A 20,759-nucleotide genomic window follows, 5' to 3' on the forward strand; every position below is an offset into this window, starting at 1 on the left:
TTTCGTTCTGAGCGGGCTAAGATTAATGCTGTCGCAACCCAATTAGAGGAGAGGGCAGCAGACTGGTTCGTGAGACTGGTTGACATGGACGCTTTGGAGTTGGATTGCTTTGATGATTTCATGTGGGCAATGAAAATGCATTTTGGTGATCCTCTAGCTGAGGAAAAAGCAAAGGTAGCCCTAAGGGAGTTGGTTCAAGGCTCCAGATCAGTCTCGGATTATGCGCTGGAGTTTCAAGCACTCTCCGGCAAAGTAGAGGATTGGTCTGCCACCACCCTTGTAGAGATGTTCAAAGATGGACTAAGACCAGATATACTACGATGGGCAGTTGTACGGGACGACCCAGCAACGCTGTATGAGTGGATACAATTGGCTGCGAAGGTTGAGCAAGCCCAAGCTAAGTATACTCAAACTAAAAGAGGTCCCAAACAACAAGCGATGGGGAAACCTACAAGGCCAGCAGCTACTGCTAGCAAACCAGTGAGACGGTCGTGGCAAGAAGAAAAAGAAAGCCGTTTTGCCAAAGGATTGTGCCTGCGGTGTGGTAAGGAGGGGCACCTGGCAGCTGCATGTCCCCGCAGGAAGCCAGAGGAACGGAGAGACAGATCGGGGGGGAAATCACCAGTGGCACCGAGGAAGCTGAAAGCAACAGTAGCAGAGCTGGTGGAGGATGTGGACTTGTTTTATGGTGGGCAAGACGAAAAAGAAGCCTCCCAACCGGCGGAAAACTCCAGCCACCTGCTCTAAAAAGCGCCAAAGAGCAGGTGGAAGAAGAGGGGCGCGATCATGTCTCGGTGAGTGGAAATTTCCCAACGTTAACTGTGAGACTTAAGCTCGGTTCCCCTACAAAAACTGTGGAACTATGGGCTATGATTGATTCTGGATGCTCACGTTCCTTAATGCATCCTGATGTAGTAGCTGCTTTGGAGTTACCCACCTTCCCGTTGAAACGTCCCATGATTTTCACCCAATTGGATGGATCTATATCGGGGGGAAAACCAGTCACCCAGTCTACAGCGTTAGTGGCTTTGCAACTGGGTAGCCACTGGGAAAAGTTGCCCTTTGTAGTTGCACCGGTGGGTGGTCCCTTGGTCATTCTGGGGATGCCTTGGTTTGTTCAACAGAACCCTAGCATAAACTGGGTACACTGAACTGTTACTTTTGCAGATGGGTTCTATAAAGCCCCTCCTGGGGATGATGAGGAGGAGGATACCAATGTGGGGAGGGCAGCACTGTCAATGCTGCATACCCTCGCTGTACCATTGGAAGGCCTACCGGACCAATACCAGGACTTTGCCGATGTGTTTGGGGAGAAGGAGGCAGATCGGCTGCCGCCTCATCGGAAAACTGACTGTGCCATTGAAATTCTTCCCAATGCCAAGTTGCCCAAACCAAAGGTCTATGCAATGACCCCAAAGGAATTGGCTACTCTTCGTGAATTCATAGACAAAAACTTACAGCGGGGCTTCATAGAACCAGCCAATTCACCAGTGGGTGCTCCAGTACTCTTTAGATCAAAGAAAGACGGAACTTTAAGACTATGCATGGATTTCCGTGGGTTAAATGCAGTCTCCCTATTAAACAAATCTCCCCTCCCGGTCATCAAGGAAATGTTAGCCCACTTGGCGGGGGGGAAAATCTTCTCTAAATTGGACTTAAGGGAGGCGTATTATCGCATTCGCATTCGGGAGGGGGATGAATGGAAAACAGCTTTTAATTGTGCATTTGGGGCTTTTCAGTATAAAGTGTTACCGTTTGGATTGGCTGGGGCACCTGGGGTTTTTATGCAGTTGATAAATGAGGTCTTGCATGACCACTTGTTCAATGGGGTTTTGGTTTATTTAGATGATGTGTTAATATATTCAAAAACCATGAGGGAACATGTGCAATTGGTTAGGCAAGTGTTAACCAAATTGAGAAAGGCTGACTTGTATGCCAAACTATCCAAATGTGCATTTCATCAAACACAAATTGATTATTTGGGGTATAGGATTTCAGATAAAGGCATTGAAATGGATCCTGCCAAAATTGAGGCTATTTTAGTATGGGAGCCCCCACGCACACGCAAACAACTACAATCGTTTCTTGGATTTGCGAATTTTTATCGTCCATTTTTGGAAAAATTTGCTGAGATTGCCTTACCCCTAACCGAATTACTCAAAACAAAGGGTGTGGGAGACACCCGCAAATCAAAGAATCCAGGGGCACTCCTAAAATGGACGCCTGCTTGTCAACAGGCGTTTGACCAACTCAAGCGACTGTTTACCTCTGAACCAATCTTGCAACACCCTGATCCTGACAAACCATTTGTGGTGCAAGTCGATGCCTCAGACTTTTCTATTGGTGCCCTCTTATTGCAAGGCGATGAGCAAGGACAATTAAAGCCTTGTGCTTATCTGTCACGTAAATTCTCTGAGACAGAGAGACACTGGCATGTTTGGGAGAAGGAGGCTTTTGCGGTGAAAGCTGCTTTGGAGAATTGGAGGCATCTATTGGAGGGGGCGGCACACCCTTTTGAAGTGTGGACTGATCATAAAAACTTGGAGTCCCTTACTGCCTCTCGTAAGCTCAGCCCTAAGCAAGTGCGATGGGCTCAGTACTTCAGCCGCTTTGATTTTAAACTCAGATTCATTCCGGGAAAGAAAAACTTTTTAGCTGATGCACTGTCGCGCCAACCCCAGGATTCAGGAACAAGCCCCAGAGGTGGTGGGCACCCTCTGGACAGATTCCCAAATGGCACTAGCAGCAGTCACTCGCAGTCAGACGCGAGCGCAGCAACCTGACACCCCTGCCGGTCCTAGCGCAATACATGTATCCGTTCCTGCAGATTTGCAACAAAGGTTTCTGGCAGAGTTGAAATCGGATACTTGGTTGCAAAACAATCAGAGCGAGGTTACTTTGAAGCAAGGTTTGGCATGGAAAGATGATCGCCTCTATGTGCCTGTAACCTTGCGCAAAACCGTGCTATTCAGGTCTCATGATGATAAAACAGCTGGGCATTTTGGCTTTACAAAAACTATTCATCTAGTGCGCCGACAGTTCTGGTGGCCAACCCTCCGGCGAGATGTAAAAGCCTATGTCAAGTCTTGCCCTGTCTGTGCTACTGCAAAACGAAAAGGGGGGAAACCCCAGGGCTTTGTGCAGCCAGTGGCCAATCCCTCCCACCCCTGGGAGGAAATTTCTATGGACTTTATTGTGGATCTACCTCCTAGCCAGAGAAAGACTGTCATTTGGGTTGTTAAGGATTTTTTCTCGAAGCAAGCTCATTTCGTCCCTTGTGCATCTCTACCATCTGCACAACAGCTGGCACGCCTCTTTCTAGTTCACGTGTACAGATTACACGGTAGCCCCGCCCGCTTGGTGACCGACAGAGGAACACAATTTACTTCACGCTTTTGGCGGGAATTTATGAAACTATTGGGCACTAAACAGGCGCTATCCACGGCTTTTCATCCCCAAACAGATGGGAAGACTGAGGCGGTTAATGCCACGTTGGAGCAATATTTACGTGCTTTTGTTAATTATCAACAAGACAACTGGGTAGACCTCCTGCCATTTGCTGAAGTTGCTTACAATAATGCTGTGCATCAAAGTACTGGGGCGGTGCCCTTTCGTACTGTATTCGGCCATGACTTTGTCCCTATTCCTGAATTGCCTCCACCGTCTACTTCGCCCACCTCCCCGACCGATTGGGCCTCACAACTGGCAAATTCCTGGCCAAAACTACAGCAAGCTTTAGCTGATGCTCAAGCCACTTATCAACGACATGCCAATGAAAAAAGGGCACCACAACCTCTTTTTCAAATAGGGGATAGGGTATACCTTTCCACCAAATACATCAAATCCCCTCAACCATCCAAAAAACTGGCACCCAAGTTCATAGGTCCCTTTCCTATTGTTGCTCAGATTAATCCTGTTACCTTTAAGTTGGACTTACCTCACAATCTCAAGCGCTTACACCCTGTTTTTCATTGCAGTTTGCTTAAACCATTCGTGGAGTCTACCCATTGGCATCCTGAGCCGCCTGCACCTCCCCCCATAATGATTGATGGTCAACAACATTTCGAAGTCAAGGAAATACTAGACTCTAGACGTTTCCATTCCACTCTGCAATATCTGATTCGCTGGAAGCATTTCTCTCATCCAGAGTGGGTCCCTGCACAACATGTGCGCTCTCCCCACTTGGTTGCTCAGTTTCATGCTGCTTACCCTGATAAACCTGCACCTTAACAATTAAGTTTTTTCTTTGTGGGGGGGCGGTATGTCATGTTCCCATTCCGATGTTTATGGTTCCTCGTAACGTTTCACATGTCATATCTGCAGTTGCGTGCCTGCCTGGCCACGCTGGTAAATTTCCTTTGTGCTGACTTGTGATCTTCTGGAATGTATGTTTGGGTTATCTCTGCTGTTCAAGGTTACTTTCTCAGGCCGATTCTAACGGTTGCTAGCATCTGGGGTGGGTGGTTGCTATGCTAGCCTGAGGGGAGGGTTCGCAATGGGAGCAAGGCTTTTTAAGTTTGCATTTGGCGCGCTTTTGCTCATTCTCAGCTTTCTTCGTACTTTGCATACTATTCATTCAATAAATTAGTTTTCTCTAGTAATTACTGATGAGACTCCTTTTATTGGAATAGGCAATCATTACAGACGTACTTTACTTTGGATGTCTGCCCTGAAAGGCCTTTCCCCCCCACTGCATAAATTCCATTCGTACCTCAAATGGTCTTCAGCTCTTCCTCAGGACACGTTGATTTTGACCTATCCTGAGGACCCATCATCTGGCACTCTATTGTTTATAAGGATCCACATGGTTTCTTGGTAAACAGCATAGTTTGTCCCTAACTTGTGAAAACAGTAAGATTCCTTCCCATTCTTGGGCCCTCAAGAATAATGTCAGCCTTTCGACATCGGCCACATTGGGGAACAGAGACTAGAAGATATGCCAGCCATTCAGTCTCTCTCCTTTGCTTCTCTAATACTAAGGAGGGTCTAAGGCAGGGCAGCCTTGAGTTTCATTCTCAGGCCGTCATGGCAAATTCCTGTTTTCCAAACCGTTGCTATGTGAGAGGTCCTTTTTTGGATGCTGGGACACAGCACAGCTTAGCTGAACACTTGTCACAATCCTGTATTTGAGCACAGACATTGCTTAATCATAGGCACATGACCTGTTATGAGTAGGCTTAGCCACCTGAAGAAGACTTTGGGGCTCAGTCTGTACAGATGCCAAAGTCTTAAAGAGTGTATATTGGCATATAAGCCAGGCCTCTCTCTGAAGGTTTTTCCCTTGTTGAGGATTCTGTGCGGCCTCAACATGGGGGCAAAACAAAATGGCTGCCAAGCTCTGGGCTGAGCTCCAAGCTCTGCTCTTAAGCAAATTTGCTACTAAGCAGGCAAGATGAGCTCCGAAGCCAATATCCTGAGAGGGATCAAGCTGAGATGGGTGGTGAATTATGGCTTGTGACCTTGGCAGGTCCTCAGCAGTCCTCTTGCTTGCCTTTAGCCATTGCACTTGCTCAGTCATGACTCAGGGCTTCCAAGTTGGCTGGCCATCTCTTCCTCCTATCTCTTTCTCCCACTCACCACACACCCTCTGGCCTGGCTCTCCCTTTTCTAGGTTCAGGGGGATGTTCGTGTGTCTTTCTGCATGTAGGTGTGTAGGTGTTCTAACCCTATGGTTGTCAGCACATCCTTGAGAAAGCCAGGATGCAGCTATACTAGCGACTAGGGAAGGTCACTGTCTTGGGGCATCCAATGAATGGAAAGGAGGTCAAGAAGGAAAGGAGAAGGGAAACCGGGAGAATGTAGGTGAGATTTAACACAACACTTCCACCTCTTTCTTTTGCATCTCGCAAAATCCTAAATTTATTCTTTAGACTTTGGTTTGACCAAATGAGGATAGTGATTTGTGCTGGCTGCTCTTTCAGAGTTTTATCTCCAATCCTGACTGGAATCGTTGGAAAAAGAAAGTTGATACCCGGTAAAATATTCATATTCCTCTTCTTCTTCTTCTTCTCCAGGACAGATTTAACTTCTTCCATCTTAAGATTTTTGCCATTGTATTTTCCCAAAACTATGAATGATTATTCTTGAGTAAATCTTTACTATTGTTGTTAAACAGACATCCCCAGGTACTGAATCAGTCTTACAGTAATACTAAAACCTATTCTTTACTGCAAATGTTGCTTTTCCTCTTCAGATAAATTCCATGAAATCCTCTCTATGTTGATCTTGTTATTCTATATCCTGATATAGAACCAAGTTGCTCTATTTATTCTGTTATCGATCAAAAAGAACACTTTGGATGAGGAACTGTGAATACAACATCATTTGCATGTAATTTTAGGTTTTTTTTCTCGATTTGGCAGTTGGATTCTCAAACTTTGCTGCCCTTGCTGTCCTTCCCCACCAATCGCTCAAAGGCCAAAGGGAATAAGGAAGGAGAGATGGGACAATTTTGTCTTGTGGATTTCATTATAATACTTTTTTTTTCTTTGAACGTACTTCTTATTATATATGTAAAACTCTTCTTAATAAAAACTACAAAAAATACTTTCTTTAGTGATAAATTCCATTTACAATGATCTTGGCCTCTTGTGCAGTCTAGCCACATGAGATAATTCAAGCTGCAATTGAAAGCCATTACGACAAAAGGGATAGGATTCTCTTCTCTTCTAAATAAATTTCTCATTTTTGAAACAGGGAGAGATGAAGCTGCTTGTACGGATTCTTGCTGGTTTTCCCTCATTCTTCTCAAGTGGTTATCCTTATTCTTCCTCTTCTTACTTATTTTTAAGAAATGAGAGGCAATTTTATGCTTAAAACTGCTTGTTCATTTCATTTCATTTCATTTCATTTCATTTCATTTCATTTCATTCATCAAATTTGACATCGTCCATCTCCTCCCACCAGGGGGACTCTAGGTGGTTTTATTAATTATTAATTAATTATTAATTATTAATGCCAGTAATGTTATGATTCTGCCTGAATATGGATCATGATAAATAATAACACAATGATGGAATTCAACTTATCTATTTCATTTCTCTGTCATTAAAGTTCACAGTCACATTCAAGGAAGGAAGACTTAAGAACACATATAAAGCACTTTAATTCTAAGTGATATTATTTTAAATTAGCAGTAAATTATAGATTAAAAAGATAGATTCCAAAATTAAAAGGTCTCATCAGTTTTCATCATCAGATGCTCCTTCACATTCAAGTCAGGTCTGAGAATAACGATGTAGCATTTGGGGACAAAAATGCAGCCCAGTAAGCCCAGGCTGGAGGCCAGAATAGAGAAGATTTGCACAGCTACCATGTATTTCCCTTTGGTGCTGAGGTAGGTGGGGATAAAGGAGACCCAAACGCTGCAGAAGACCAACATGCTGAAGGTGATCAACTTGGCTTCGTTGAAGGACCCTGGAAGTTTGCGGGCTAGAAAAGCCAGCAAGAAGCAGATGGCAGCCAGAAAGCCCATGTAGCTAAGGGCAGTATAGAACATGGTGACTGAGCCTTCATTACATTGCAGCAGGATCTGTCCTGGTTGGGAATGCAAATTGAAATCTGGAAATGGGGGAGAGATTCCCAGCCATAACATACAGATGCCCACCTGAACACCAGAGCAGGACAAGACAATGGAATTAGCCAGACTCTTCCCCAGCCATTTGCTCATCCTGCTGCCTGGCTTGGTGGCCAGGAAGGCCACCACCACCATGACGGTCTTGGCCAGTAAGGAAGACACGGCAACCGAGAAAACAACACTGAAGGCAGTTTGTCGAAGAAGGCAGGTCACTTTCTTGGGGTGTCCAATGAATAGAAAGGAGGTCAAGAAGGAAAGGAGAAGAGAAACCAGGAGAATGTAGGTGAGGTCCCGGTTGTTAGCTTTGACAATGGCAGTTTCTTGGTATTTAATGAAGAGTCCTAGGACAAAGCCAGTGATTAGAGACAAAAAAGAAGCAATGAGAGCCAGGATGAGACCCAAGTTTTCTTGATAGGAGAGGAAGCTTATAACTTTGGGGAGACATTGATCTCGCCTCTCATTGGAATGCTGGTCATCAGGACACTTTTCACAATGGGCCGCATCTGAGGAACATAAACAATTGCTGTCTCACTAATGAATTGGGTGGCAATGACTCTTCTGCATCTCCTGACTAAATGACTAGGAAGGGGTCAGCAGAGTGGAGATAGAGCATTAAGGATTTACTCTGGGTTCCTTTTCTCTCTCACTGATGGCTCTTGATGTAAAGACTGCTAATCTAAGCTCATTTGTTCTGCTTTTCTTCCCAGGCACAGATAGACAGATCATGTGCTTTAGGACGCTTTCTCTGGTAGTCAGTTTGGTTCTGGGTTTTGCTTATTCCTCTGATGTACGTCCTGTAAATCAGTCTCCTTTCTGTGGAGTCCTTGTTGCTTTCTGAGCGTGGATGTTTGCTTGTAGAAGTGTCATCACCCAACCAGGTAACATCATCAGTGTTATCATCAGCATCAGCAGCCTTAGCACTGATGATGTTACCTAGTCAGGTAATGAAAGGTCTGCAAGCAAAGAGCCAGGCTCAGAGAGCACCAAGGTCTTCACAGTTCAACCCTGATCTACATGGATAGGATAGGATAGGATAGGATAGGATTGGATAGAATATGGAATGAAATGGAATGGAATACTTTTATTGTCATTCCACTATACACCAAAGTGCACATTACAATGAAATTTCATTGCAATTGTCTCACAGAAAATAAGTACTATACTATATAACATATATTCTTTCCCATTCCACTCCACTAATCATTATCCCTAATAAATATCACCATCCTACATACAACATGCACCACAATGAAATGAGAGGGGATTATTAAGAGTTCAGGAATGGAATAGCCCAGGGGACAGTATTACAACTGTTTTATACTGACTGTTTTATGAGATTTTAATGTTTATCTTTTGCACTTGATTTTACTGTAAACCGCCCAGAGTCCCTCTTTTGGGGGAGATGGGCGGTGGGTAAATTTCATCAATCAATCAATCAATCAATCAATCAATCAATTACCCAATTCAGCTGTTCTGCATTGAATGCAGAGGAACCTTTTACCAGAGGGTCACAAGCAGAACAAGCTGCAATGCAGGTGGGAGGGGTCACTGACAATATTTCACTATACGCTCTATCCTGAATGGGAGGACGTGAGATCCCCATTATCCTCTCTGCTGCCCTCACCACCCACAGCACAGAGTTCTTATCTGAGGCACTACAGCCTCCAATCCAGGTGGAAAGGCAATTGGTCAATGCACTCTCCCTAGTGCCTATATAGAGAGTAAGGAGGAGGGGAGGTGGAGGGAGGGGGTGTTTTCCCTTGTCTGGTGCTGAAAATGTGAATGCTGCTGTGCCCGTTGTACCAAGGAGGCAGCCTTGAGAGCCCAGGTCAGACTATTCGTCATCTGCATCCCCAGGAACCGCATGATACTGACGGACTCCCCAGCTGTGGCACTAACAGAGTGGTGTATGGCTGAGCCAGCTCTTTCTAAAATCGAAGATGATCTCCTTAGTTTTTTCAACATTTAGAACCAGGGTATTTATATTACACTAATCCACCAAAACTTTCATCTCCCCCCCTTAAGCCCAATCTTTGTAATCCCCGGTAAGAACCACCACCGTATACATTCTCTTCTATTGAAAACTCCTTCCTGTTATAAGACTTGTGTCACTAATCCCACCAGAAGGGAGATTTCCACTCCCACACATGACTCCAAGAGAATGGTCTGGCTTATGGGGCATCTTGCAAGTAAAATAGATAGCCAGGTTAGTAGAATGGAGGCTTCCTCAGCAGATGGACGCATTTTCCATGCTTCAATGGGCTTGGGAGTTAACCACGATCAGGCTTGGTTTGAACTTGGATGGTGCTCCTTCTTTGCTCTTGAGCCACTTGCCTTCCTGCATGGAGATGGTTCCTTCCGTACATGGAGAACAGTCGTAGCAGCAAACTGGGGCTCCCTCTCTTGTGAGCTTGGTGTATCCTGGGAGACAACTTTCAGTACACCTCGAGAAAGGCACCTTCTAGACAGAAAGAAAATGTGGGGAAATATATGAATCAGGGGGATTACATATCTGAATGAAAACTAGTTACAGCTTGGGTTGATGAACTGGGCTAAACCATGGTTTCTTATAATCATGGTATTTTGAAAATGACATAGATGAGTTTTACACAGTGAGCAAAGTTAATAACCATCTTTATGCACCATAATTGTTCACCAGAGCAATGAACTGAATTGTAACAAATGCTCGAATCGGTTCATTATTAAATGCCACCCCCGAGTTGGGTTTATCTTCCAGGGATCCTTTCGAAAAGCAGGATTTGCAATGAGAGGAAGGAGAGGTTGCCCTGAGACTGGTTGTTGACAGTAACAACATTTAAAGATCCTGAAGCCAAATTTATGACTCTTGAAATAAATATATATATGATAGATTGGGTAAGATGGGTGATTCTGTAAAACAAATGTCTGGAAAAAAAGCAGAACAAGTTAATGATAGAATTGAAACTTTGGAGAATACAGTAGAAGCTAGGGCTATGGAATTAGAAAGCGGAAAGGACAATGTGGCTCTGATGGAGCTTAGAGAGAAGGAATTCTGCCTGAGGTTTAGAGCCATTCCAGAGAATCCAGATGCTGATGTCAGAAGAAAGGATGTTCAGGCATTGCCAGAGTTTTTCAATCGGGAAGGGGAAAAAATTGATGAAGCAATTGAGAAGGTGTATCAGATAAATTCCTGTTTTGCTGCAAGAAGGCATGTTCCAAGGGATGTATTAGTGCCCTCTGTGAGAAAAACAATGAGGGACCAAGTTCCGCATTGCCATTTTAATACACGATTGAAGATGTAGATATAATTATGTGATAGGAGATTCCTATCAGAATTTTAAGTAAGAGAAAAGATATTTTTTCTGAGATACTGAAGCAGAAGACCCCATTTCGCTGGGAATAATTGGAAGTAGCAATTTTCACTGTTGCCTTTTTTTTCTTTTAATGAAAACTTTATTCAGTTTCAACACAGATAGTTAAAATACAATGTAATTTCAAAACTATGTTTTAAATTTACCTAGTAAATTTACAATGTTAAAATTACAATGTAATAAAATACAATGAAATTTTTCCCTTTGAACAGAAGAAGATTTCGATTGACCTCTGTTCAAAAAGCCAGAGAATTCTTGGGAAAATTTAAAGGAGACTTGGAGGAGGGTCAAATGGATGTGGTGGAGAAGAGATCTCCATGAGAAATGATGACGAAGCATCAGTGGTCAACTTTTGGTGACCCCTTGGAAAGAATCCACGGAAGTTTGCTTTTATATATGATAACAGCAGTGAGAGAGAGATTTTGGAAATTGTTCTATGAATTTTATTCAAATCTGTATTAAAAAACAGGAGGTCTCCCTGGAAAAGGTGGATGAATATTTGAAGAAAAAAAAGTTGCCAAAACTTTCTCAATCAGAGAAACCATCTATGAATAGTTCTAGAAGAACTTTTGAGGTAGCTGAAGAAATAAAAAAGATTAAAGTAGGGAAAGCACCAGGGTCAGATGGACTTCCCAGTTTGTGTTATAAATGTTTTGAGGGTCAACTTTTACAACCTTTCTGCAATGCCAGAATCTTGGAAAGAGTCCAGAATTGCCTCATTACCAAAGGAGGGACAAGTTCTTACTTTAACTAAGAATTATAGACTGATTTCATGGCTGAATAATGATTATGGAATATTTACCCAAATATTGGCTGATAGATTGAAGAAGATTTTACAGGTCTTTATTCATGATGATCAATGTGGGTCTTTACCCAAAAGGCAATGAAGAGACATTGTGAGGACTGTGTTGGATATCATTGAATGCATACAACTTACAACCCTAAAACAAGTGGCGCTGATTTTTCTGGATGGAGAGAAAGCTTTTAAGAATTTGAGCAGCAAGGATCTTATCTGCACAAAGGTGGAAAGATCTGAAATGACCTACAGTGGAAGATTGGTTGGAAAGTGAATGGAATTGGCTGAGATGGTGAAATTGACAGCTTTGATTAGAGAAAAGACACTGAATAATTTCAAAGCTACCTGGAAACCCCTTCTGGACATTTTGCATGAAGCAGAAAAAAAAGAAATCATGATATATGGATTTGATGATTAGAAATAATAATGGACAATAGAAAGAATGAAAGCCATGTTCTACATTTAGAGTAAAAAACTTAATGTAAATGTACACATATCTGTTGGGAAGGAAATCAGGAGTCATTCTTTTCCAGTATTTTCTTTTCTTTCTTTTTCTTTTCCTGCACTTTTGACTTTCTCTTTTTTTGCACTCTATTCTTATATTTTACTTTTTATCCTAATTTTTCCTTTTTGTTAGCTTTTATCTTTTGATCTTGAAAATCTAATAAACTTTAATGATAATAAAAAAGAAACAAGAGCCTTTTAGAATGGTCTGATTTGGATGGCATGGTTATTTATCATATGAAAAAATTAAAGTACATGTAGATTTTAAAAATCATTATATCAGGAGTGTCACAGTATGAATAGAGAACAGATAAAAAACCCAGGCTACGCCTAAAACACTTTTGTTGGCCTCAGCCCAAGAAACATTTTACAGAAAAGAAACTGTGGGCAAAGAAAAATGGTTATCCTAGAAAGATTTGCTGGTCCAGGAAAACAAAGAGCTGAAGGTGGAATTGAGAGAAGCATTGATGGTAGAGGAATGTAGTTTTCAGTGGTTTTCATGTGCACAATTAAGGGAAAGAATTAATACAGATAAAAAGTAGCAGGAACAGAATATGAGAAAACAGATTTTGAAAATGAATTTTGTACAAATGCTGAACATGTGATTGCTAACATGTTTAAACTTTTGCTGAGATTTGAAACAGAAGAAGGGCAAATTAAACAAGCTATGGGCAAGAACTTTGCTGATAATATTCAGATGGATCAGTGGCAGAGAATGCAGTTAAAAGGTTTAAAATCCACATTGTTTTACAATTTAAAAGAGAACTTTTCTAAGATGATGTATTTTTGGCATACAGTACAACACCAGAGACATTTTCAAAGATGTATTAGGGGACTTCTAATTACTGTTGGAAATGTGCAAAACCTGAAGGGACATTTTCTCATGCGTGGTGGACTTGTGAAAAAGGGAGAAGGTATTGGACACAAATACAGATGGTAATGCAGAGAGTTTAAGAGATTAATATTCAGATGAAACCAGACTTTTTCTTATTGGGAGTTATGGACAACCAACTAGAGAAGGCTCATTTCTTCTCATTCCTTTTATATTTCACTAGTTTTTTAATCTTATGTACAATTTTATTTTAATAAAAACTATTTTTAAAAAAGAAAAGAAAAGGCAACAGGCAGTGTCGACTGCAAATATCACCAGCTTGAGTTTGAATCGCCAAAAATAACAAACTCTGGGTAATGCAGTCCAAAGCTGCAGAAGGCAGTGGGAATGGCCTTGAGGGACGGGTGGCAGAGTCACTACCAGGAGAACGGTCCGATAAAAGAGGCCTGAGTCCATGGAAGGACTGAAATGTATGCAAATGTCTCAGCCAAGACCCTCTCTAGTTCTCAAACAGATAGACGTGAAGGAGGGGGAAAGAGCATTCTGACTTGCAAGATTCTGTTACTCTACATAATAATCCTCAAACTCAGATATATAACAGCAGAAAAATACAAAAAAACACACATACAGTCAGACTCAGCTACCTGGTTAAATGACATTGGCCATATGATGGCACTCTGATTGATGGAGATCTTGACTTCTGAAGAGGCCTCTCTTTCGATCTTTCCAATTGTCACCCCAGCAGCAGACTTGTTGGGAAATACTGCCCACTCCATGATATCAAAATCAGCAGTAGGATCTCCATTCTCATCCAAATAAACATCATCCTCAGTAAGATTGTGAAGCTGGAAGTTTCTTAGAAAGGGATGAAGCTAGAAAGACATGGAGAATTACCACTGTACCTTACACATTCCCATTCGAGCCCTAGTTCAAAAGTGGGGTGCTTCAGGTAAGCTCTACTTTCTCCAACATTTGGGATGAATCTGCTTAGGGACTTAATCTGTATGGCCTTTCTGTTTCTCAAAAGATCTCTGGCCAGCTTGTTGCCCCCTCACCTACTGTCTTCAGCCATGTCATTTTCTAGAAGGAACCATCCAACCATCTGGGTGCTGAAAAAATACATATTTGGCTTCAGCATCTACCTACAGGGACATTCCTGATTTGTACCATTCCACCTTTGCAGTGCTTCAGCTTTGCAGAAATATCCTGTGTTTTCAGATGAGAATCTCCTGGTACTGTATATGATTGGCAGACCTGGAACCTTGGCAGGAAGCTGAAGTTGACTAGTGATACAGAAAGCCCCTGAAATGGACAAGAAGTCTTGGGATTTGGTAAAGTGTGTGAAAGTGCTTTTCTGGGCCTTTCCTTACTTGCACCTAAGCATGTCAGAAACGAGCCTTGGCAATATCCTTTTTGTGCCTTGTCCCCATCACACTGCCTTCATCACTTCTGCAGCTCTTGAGTGAGAAAGCCTCAGGTGAACCTCAGGTGCTCCACCTAAAATATTTTTTTTTTGGTGAGTAAGAGCAGCAAAAGGTGGAAGGTAATATATCTAAAGAGTTGGACACAGCATGTGTGGGACATGGTCCAACAGAGCTGCACAAGAGTGGTGGCAACATCTTCCTGTCCCCCGAATGTTGAATGGAATATGTCCTCCTAGCAGGGGCAACTAACCTTTGAAGGTTGATGATATGAAAAAGGGAGGAATGATTGGGAAGTAGAAAGACATGGAAAACGGGCAAAGTTCAAACATCCAGTCTGGAAGAGGAGACACATCCTAAGGAACTCTTCTCTTTCTGATCTTGGTGTTTGTTTCGATACAGCTAAGAGCTCGGTGTAGAAGAAGGGCCACGCAAGAGGTCCAGAGATAACAGATAGTCCTGCTGCCAGACCTGCCCCGTTCCTGCCTCTGTGCTATGTCTTGAGGATGTACGTTTCTTTGCCTGTTGATGCCCTGAAAACGGAAGGCAGCAAAACCAGAGAGGCTGCTTCTTTTCACAGACGCTGGGATGCAGAAACCCCACAGGCCACTTGGAAGTTCACCCAAAGAAAGGCAAAGGAGGCAGCAAATATCATGAGAGTGTATTACTTTCTGGTCTCCCTGGGTTCTGCAACTTATTATTTCACCGCTTTATGAAACCAAGAGGTGGTGATGGGAAGGGTTGGGAGTAAAGATTGGGCTGCCCATTCTAAGATTTGACTTTCAAAGGAGGAGAAAGAGCCAAGAAAAGATCTTGGTATCAAGTCCTAAGTGAGAGGACCAATAGAGAAGAAAAAGTTGATGAACAATTTGTTTAAGAAGCTGCATTGTAAAGAAAGTCAGCTGACCTGGGTGTTCCCTGAAGACCCTGGAAAGGGCACAGAACCCACATCCTCTTAAGGTGGCAGAACAGGAAGTGAGAAAAAAAATTCCCTGAACTAGAAGCTAAATGAGGTCAATGTTGGATGATCAAGAAACCTGATGGTTTCTGTAACATCCTGAAGCTGATTTATTCTGCAAATAGGGAAAGAGCCTTCCTCTTCATTTCCTGTTCTCCCAGCTTCTCAAACCAGCACATCCCTTCACTTTGGGAGATCTAATAGCAGAATCTCTCCTTCTTTCTCTCCAAGCCTCCACATTTGGTCAGAAGAAACACTCAAACCTGGGCAATTGCTGTGGGGACTATCCCACCTCATGTCCAACACTGCCCATTTTTTACAAATACGAAAGAATTTAATGTGGGTCATTAGCAGACATTCAGAGAAAAGTCTTACTTGCCATGGCTGTACATAGTCTCCAACCCTGATTCTCCTCTGGGTCAGGCGGGGGGAATAGACAGCATTTAGGACTCTGGCCACAGCCTGGACTGAAGTGGGAATACTGGAGGCGTCCTCAGACAGAATTCTGGCAACCAAATCACGGGGAGGGATCTCCCACTTCTCTCTTTCTGTGCATCTCTTCCGAACTTTCTTAGACAAAATAGGGTGTGAAGAGGAGCACTGAAATGCTGCCTCCCCAAAATTCTCACTGGCAGAGAAATACGTGTTAAAATCATAATGTTTTGTCCTTTTGTTTGCCAGAGTTAAGAAAGATAACAAAAGATGTTTATGCTGGAGATCAATCATTCGATAAAACAATCTCACAGATATGTCTGGCAAAGTTGTTGCAATCCACACTTTCTCCCCAAACACCTTTTCTGATTTTTCTAAATATGGGATTAGCATTGCTAGCGCTATTGTGGCCTGAAAGTCCAACTGAAGAACCATAATTTTGACTTCCCTGTTGTTCAAATTAGAAATCCTTTTTTTCTCTTCCCCTACTATATACAACAGTGGAATGATTTCTGAGAAGGCAACGCAAACCCCTTTCTTGAGGGCCACAGGCACAAAGGAACTCCTGAACCTTTCTCCACTTTCACTGTCTGGAAGAGCGAGGCCGATCCACGTCCATCGGAAATGCAGGAGCAGTTTGACAATCGCCAAGTGAGGAGGCTCTTGTTTTGGACTCAGCCGGTAGAAGAAAGGGAAATGCTGTTTCTGCTCAGGAATGTGGCTGATGACCCCATAGTTGATCTTCAGTGAAAGAGAAAAAGGGAGTGATTATCTTGCTGATTCTCCACTACAGAGATGTCCTTTCCCCCTAGTCTTAAGTCTGAACCATGAAATCGGCTTTCCCAATTGCCAGTCACTCTCTTGCTTAGAATGTGAGTCTGATTCAGTAGCAAAGAAAGGGGAACTCTGGGAGACCAGCTTATTTTTCAACACCTATGCCGTTAACTAATCCCAGAGTGAAGAGAAACACATTTGCATGCATCCTATTTCAAGTGTCCTTTAAGCTCCATCAATCGGCTCTTCTTATTTGTTGATATCGGCCAGGGCTACCTTTTGGACTTTCTGGAGACTTTACAAACTGGAATTACTTCAGCACCCATTCTTACCTGTGGGATTTTGTAAATGCCCAGCATGGTTGTCACATGATGAAAGAGCTCGGAATCAGTTCCTTCAAGCACTGTCAACAGATGTTTTGGTCTCCCACATCTGTAGTTTGGGACATTCTCGTGCCCCATTGATAGCAAGTCCAGCATGGCTTCATATGTCATTCTTGCACTGAAGAAGTTCTCATAGAGGCTGTAGCCCAGGGTGAAATTGTGGAGCAGCCTAGGAGTCTGATTGATCTCATGAATGGCAAGCAGGAATGGCAAGATCTGGCTGAAACTCATACCCTGGATACTACAACACAGGAGATATTAATAGGTTGCCATCTTTGGTTTATAAAGTCAGGTGGTATGGGCATTTTTAACAAAACATCTGAATTCTGTCTTATGACTATGCTAAGAACCATTCAGAAATCCAGACTCTGAAATCAGTGGAATAATGATGGAATGGATGAGCCTAAAACCTGTAAACTGATCTGGTTGATCTCATGAAGGCCAAAGAAGGGTGAAGCAGAGCCTCATGGTCACAACATTGCAATGCTAACAGTGGTCAGGCACTCATCGCTCCCACAAAAAATAGCTAATTCCTCTGCCATTTATTTCCAGGGCCTTTCCAGGTGATAAATTTCTCTGGATGTTCCTATCAGGACAGTCCCTCTGATACCAGTGGGAGCTTCCTTCCAAGACAATGAGCTCTATTATTTTTTCCAACTTAGAGGAATACCCCTCCAGCAAAACTAAGATACTATAATAAGGAATGAAACGGATCAAGGATCTTAGCCGCTGGACGCATTGATTCATTACGGGAAACCATCCCCAAATCTACAGACTGGTTTCTGTTTAATGCTGTACATCTCTTTTTTGTAGGACATTTCATCTATGGACGCTTTGGTGCTCCCTGAGCATAGTTCATCTAGGATTTCTTTGACTAGCAGTTGTATCAATATTTGAAAGGAACTATTCTGGCAAAATATTTTGACCGTCGTGCTTCATTTATTGTTTGCTGCTTTGAATGCCAGGTAGCTTTGTCTCTTAAGCCATTGATCTATACTGAAAATCTCTCTTGTGGTCCTATTGCAGGTTGGCTTGTCACAATTGGCTTCAGTTGGTTACTCAGTCAAACACCTACTGATTTTGCTCAATACGCTCTAACACCAAATGGAGGGCCCCAAGTCTTCTTCTTCTTTATTTTTCTAATAGATTCCCAACCTCCTTATTCAGAGACTTAAAAGGCCCGGTCAAGAACAGACCATCCTAGAGAAAGACTATCTATGTGGATAGCAAAGAGTCAACCCTGACTTGAGGACTGGTGAAAATGACAACCTCACTGTCACCAGCAGAGGATCTAGTTAGTCCTGTGCCCCATCTAAGGCAGCTGGAAGTGCTCATCCCCAGAAGGGGCTTCAGCTTGAGATAAATGTCACGCTCTTCCTTTGGCTGCTCTTGGAGGAAGGAAAGGGAAGAACCTTCTTCCAGAGTGATGCTCCGTCATTCTGGGCAGGTTGAAACCCTTCACCGTTGTGTTCCTTCATTGCTTCTTTCACAGAGAGATTCAAGGAGCTATTTATTCAGTCGTTTGACATTATGCTATTTTCTGCTATCTCTTAACATTCCTTTGGCATTGAATAATATTTTTTTCTTTTTGTTTTTATCTTATTTTCAGGTACAATATTGAAAGGATTAACATGCTACAATATTTCACCATATTCAACAGCACATGGTGATCCTGTTATGTATCAATATTAATCACTATAGTAATTCTATGCTATTAATACTGATTTTAATCTTTAGTTACTTTCTTCATAGTCTGCAAGCATTTTTTTTCCAGGAAGGACAGTTTTCTTTTAATGCTAATTTTATATCTGGCAATGTTGAAAATGAAATGTATAAAATAAGAGTATAAAGGTCAATATGAGGTACATAGAATTTACCTCAGCAGATCGGTGACAGATTTCTACCTCACGGTGTATAAAAGTAACCACTCAGCTGAAATGTGCTTTACCATTTTTTGGGAAAGGCTGAAATGGCTTCCATTGAATTCCTTTCTAAATGTGGCCACTTGCCAGGGAGGGGAAAGATGAGAGATAGTGATAGAGACAGACAGACAGACAGACAGACGATAGACAGCAGTGCATCATGAAGGACATTGAAGAGAAGGGGAATCTAAAATGGGAAAGAATCTCATTTCTTTGCCTTCAGCTAAAAGAGTGTTTGGTGACGCTCCCTGGCATCACTCAGAGTGATTTTGTGAAGAACCAAGGCACACAACCTGCTGCCAAATTTAAGCCTTTTCCTTAGACTAAATAAAGAGGAAAAAGGTGACCAAGACCAGGTACCAGGAAGTGGGAACAACCCTATGAAAAGAAGGCAGTGGAAAGGATAAAATTAATCACCAGGGTTAAGTACACATCAGGAATTACCTTGTAAATGTGTTGGTAGGAGGCTTAAAGAAAATGTATGGATGAAATATAGTGCTAGATGTAGATATGATTCCACCAATCAGGAAGTCTCCTGGCTTGTAGTAATTAAATCCATGTTTTTCCTCTTTTTGCACATTCAGTGGACATTTGGTCATCAGTGTCCCACAAGGAAAGCAGGACACCAGGAGAAGCAGCAGCAGCAGCAGAATTTCACCTCTCATGGTGGAGATCCGCTATTCTTCTCTGCGACCAGCCCCACTGGCCTTGGCCTTCTTAAGAGAAGCTCAATTCTCCAGCCAGGAGCACAGATGCATGAGCTTGATCGAGAGGATAGGAAATACAGCCGGGTACCAGGTCTGCCACAGGAAGCATTACATTTCAGACTGGCATGGTCCCTGCCAACATGAATCCTGCCCAATGCTCTCCACAGTCCTTCTGGTAATTATGGACCAGATTTTCAGGTTTTTCATAGGCGTTACTAAATATTGGTCAAGTTTGTTGATTAGAGTTACTAAGTATCCCTGCCTTGGTTTCAAAATGACCCTGGGTGGAAGGAATCCCACAGGCTTTGGTGCAAGGAGAAGAAATCACAGTGATTTTGATAAATAGACTGGGAGTGGGGATCCCAGCTGAGCCTCTGGATGACTTCACGTGCTGCTGTGCATGAGGGGAAAAACATTGTGTGACTCATGGGCATCGTTCCAATTCAAAAATCATGAAGAAAAAGCTCAGGAAACTTTTTATTCCCTTTACGTGAGAAACTTATACTTGGGATACAAGTTAGAGTACACTCTTCCATCAGCAGGGTGGGGTCCTGTATCGCATGCTTTGCCTCCCCCTGGGGTATCCAAGAAGGGGAAAAGAGACAGTGTCCCACCTCTAACTGTGCATGTTTGGTAGCTTTTACTTGGGACCTTTAAAAGCCTTGTAGAGACTCTCTTCCAATGTCTCTGGAACTACCTGCTTGCTTCTGCCTTCAGGGTCAGGTCCTCAGTAGGTGTCAGGCCCAGCCCAAGGATGACCAAGTTCAGTCCAGCCAAACTCCAGTTCTTTATTTGCTCACTCCCTGTAGACAGAATCTTGCTTGACTAAGGCTACTCCACCTAAGCCAAGGGGAATAAACCTGGGAAAGCTTTAGGGTAGTGCTATTCTGAATCTCTTGGTTTTCCCACAACTGCCCCCCTGGACTATGTCTCCTCTAATCTCTTCCATCTTCCTGGAATGTGCTCCCTCCTTCCTGAGAACCACTGGAGCTGCCACAATCCACCCCAACAGTGTCTTTGGTCTCTCTTCCCCTAGCATCCTTCCACATCTCAGTTAGCCTTCTCCAAACTCTTCCTCTGGTGCCCCCGAAAGGTAAATTTCCA

General features: G+C 42.8%; 1 protein-coding gene across 1 annotated transcript; it reads right to left on the minus strand.

Moving 5' to 3' along the window:
- Positions 1-7,168: 7,168 nt before the first annotated feature.
- On the minus strand, positions 7,169-17,257 carry LOC134489882 (vomeronasal type-2 receptor 26-like). The gene is made up of 5 exons (XM_063292754.1): positions 16,976-17,257; positions 16,401-16,610; positions 13,700-13,930; positions 9,911-10,034; positions 7,169-8,079 (listed from the first exon to the last, which is right to left on the minus strand). Exons 1-5 carry the CDS (start codon positions 17,255-17,257, stop codon positions 7,169-7,171), a joined length of 1,758 nt encoding a protein of 585 aa, XP_063148824.1.
- Positions 17,258-20,759: the final 3,502 nt, after the last annotated feature.

The sequence above is a fragment of the Candoia aspera genome, chromosome 2 (genome assembly GCF_035149785.1).
Source record: "Candoia aspera isolate rCanAsp1 chromosome 2, rCanAsp1.hap2, whole genome shotgun sequence".
NCBI classification, from domain to species: domain Eukaryota; kingdom Metazoa; phylum Chordata; class Lepidosauria; order Squamata; family Boidae; genus Candoia; species Candoia aspera.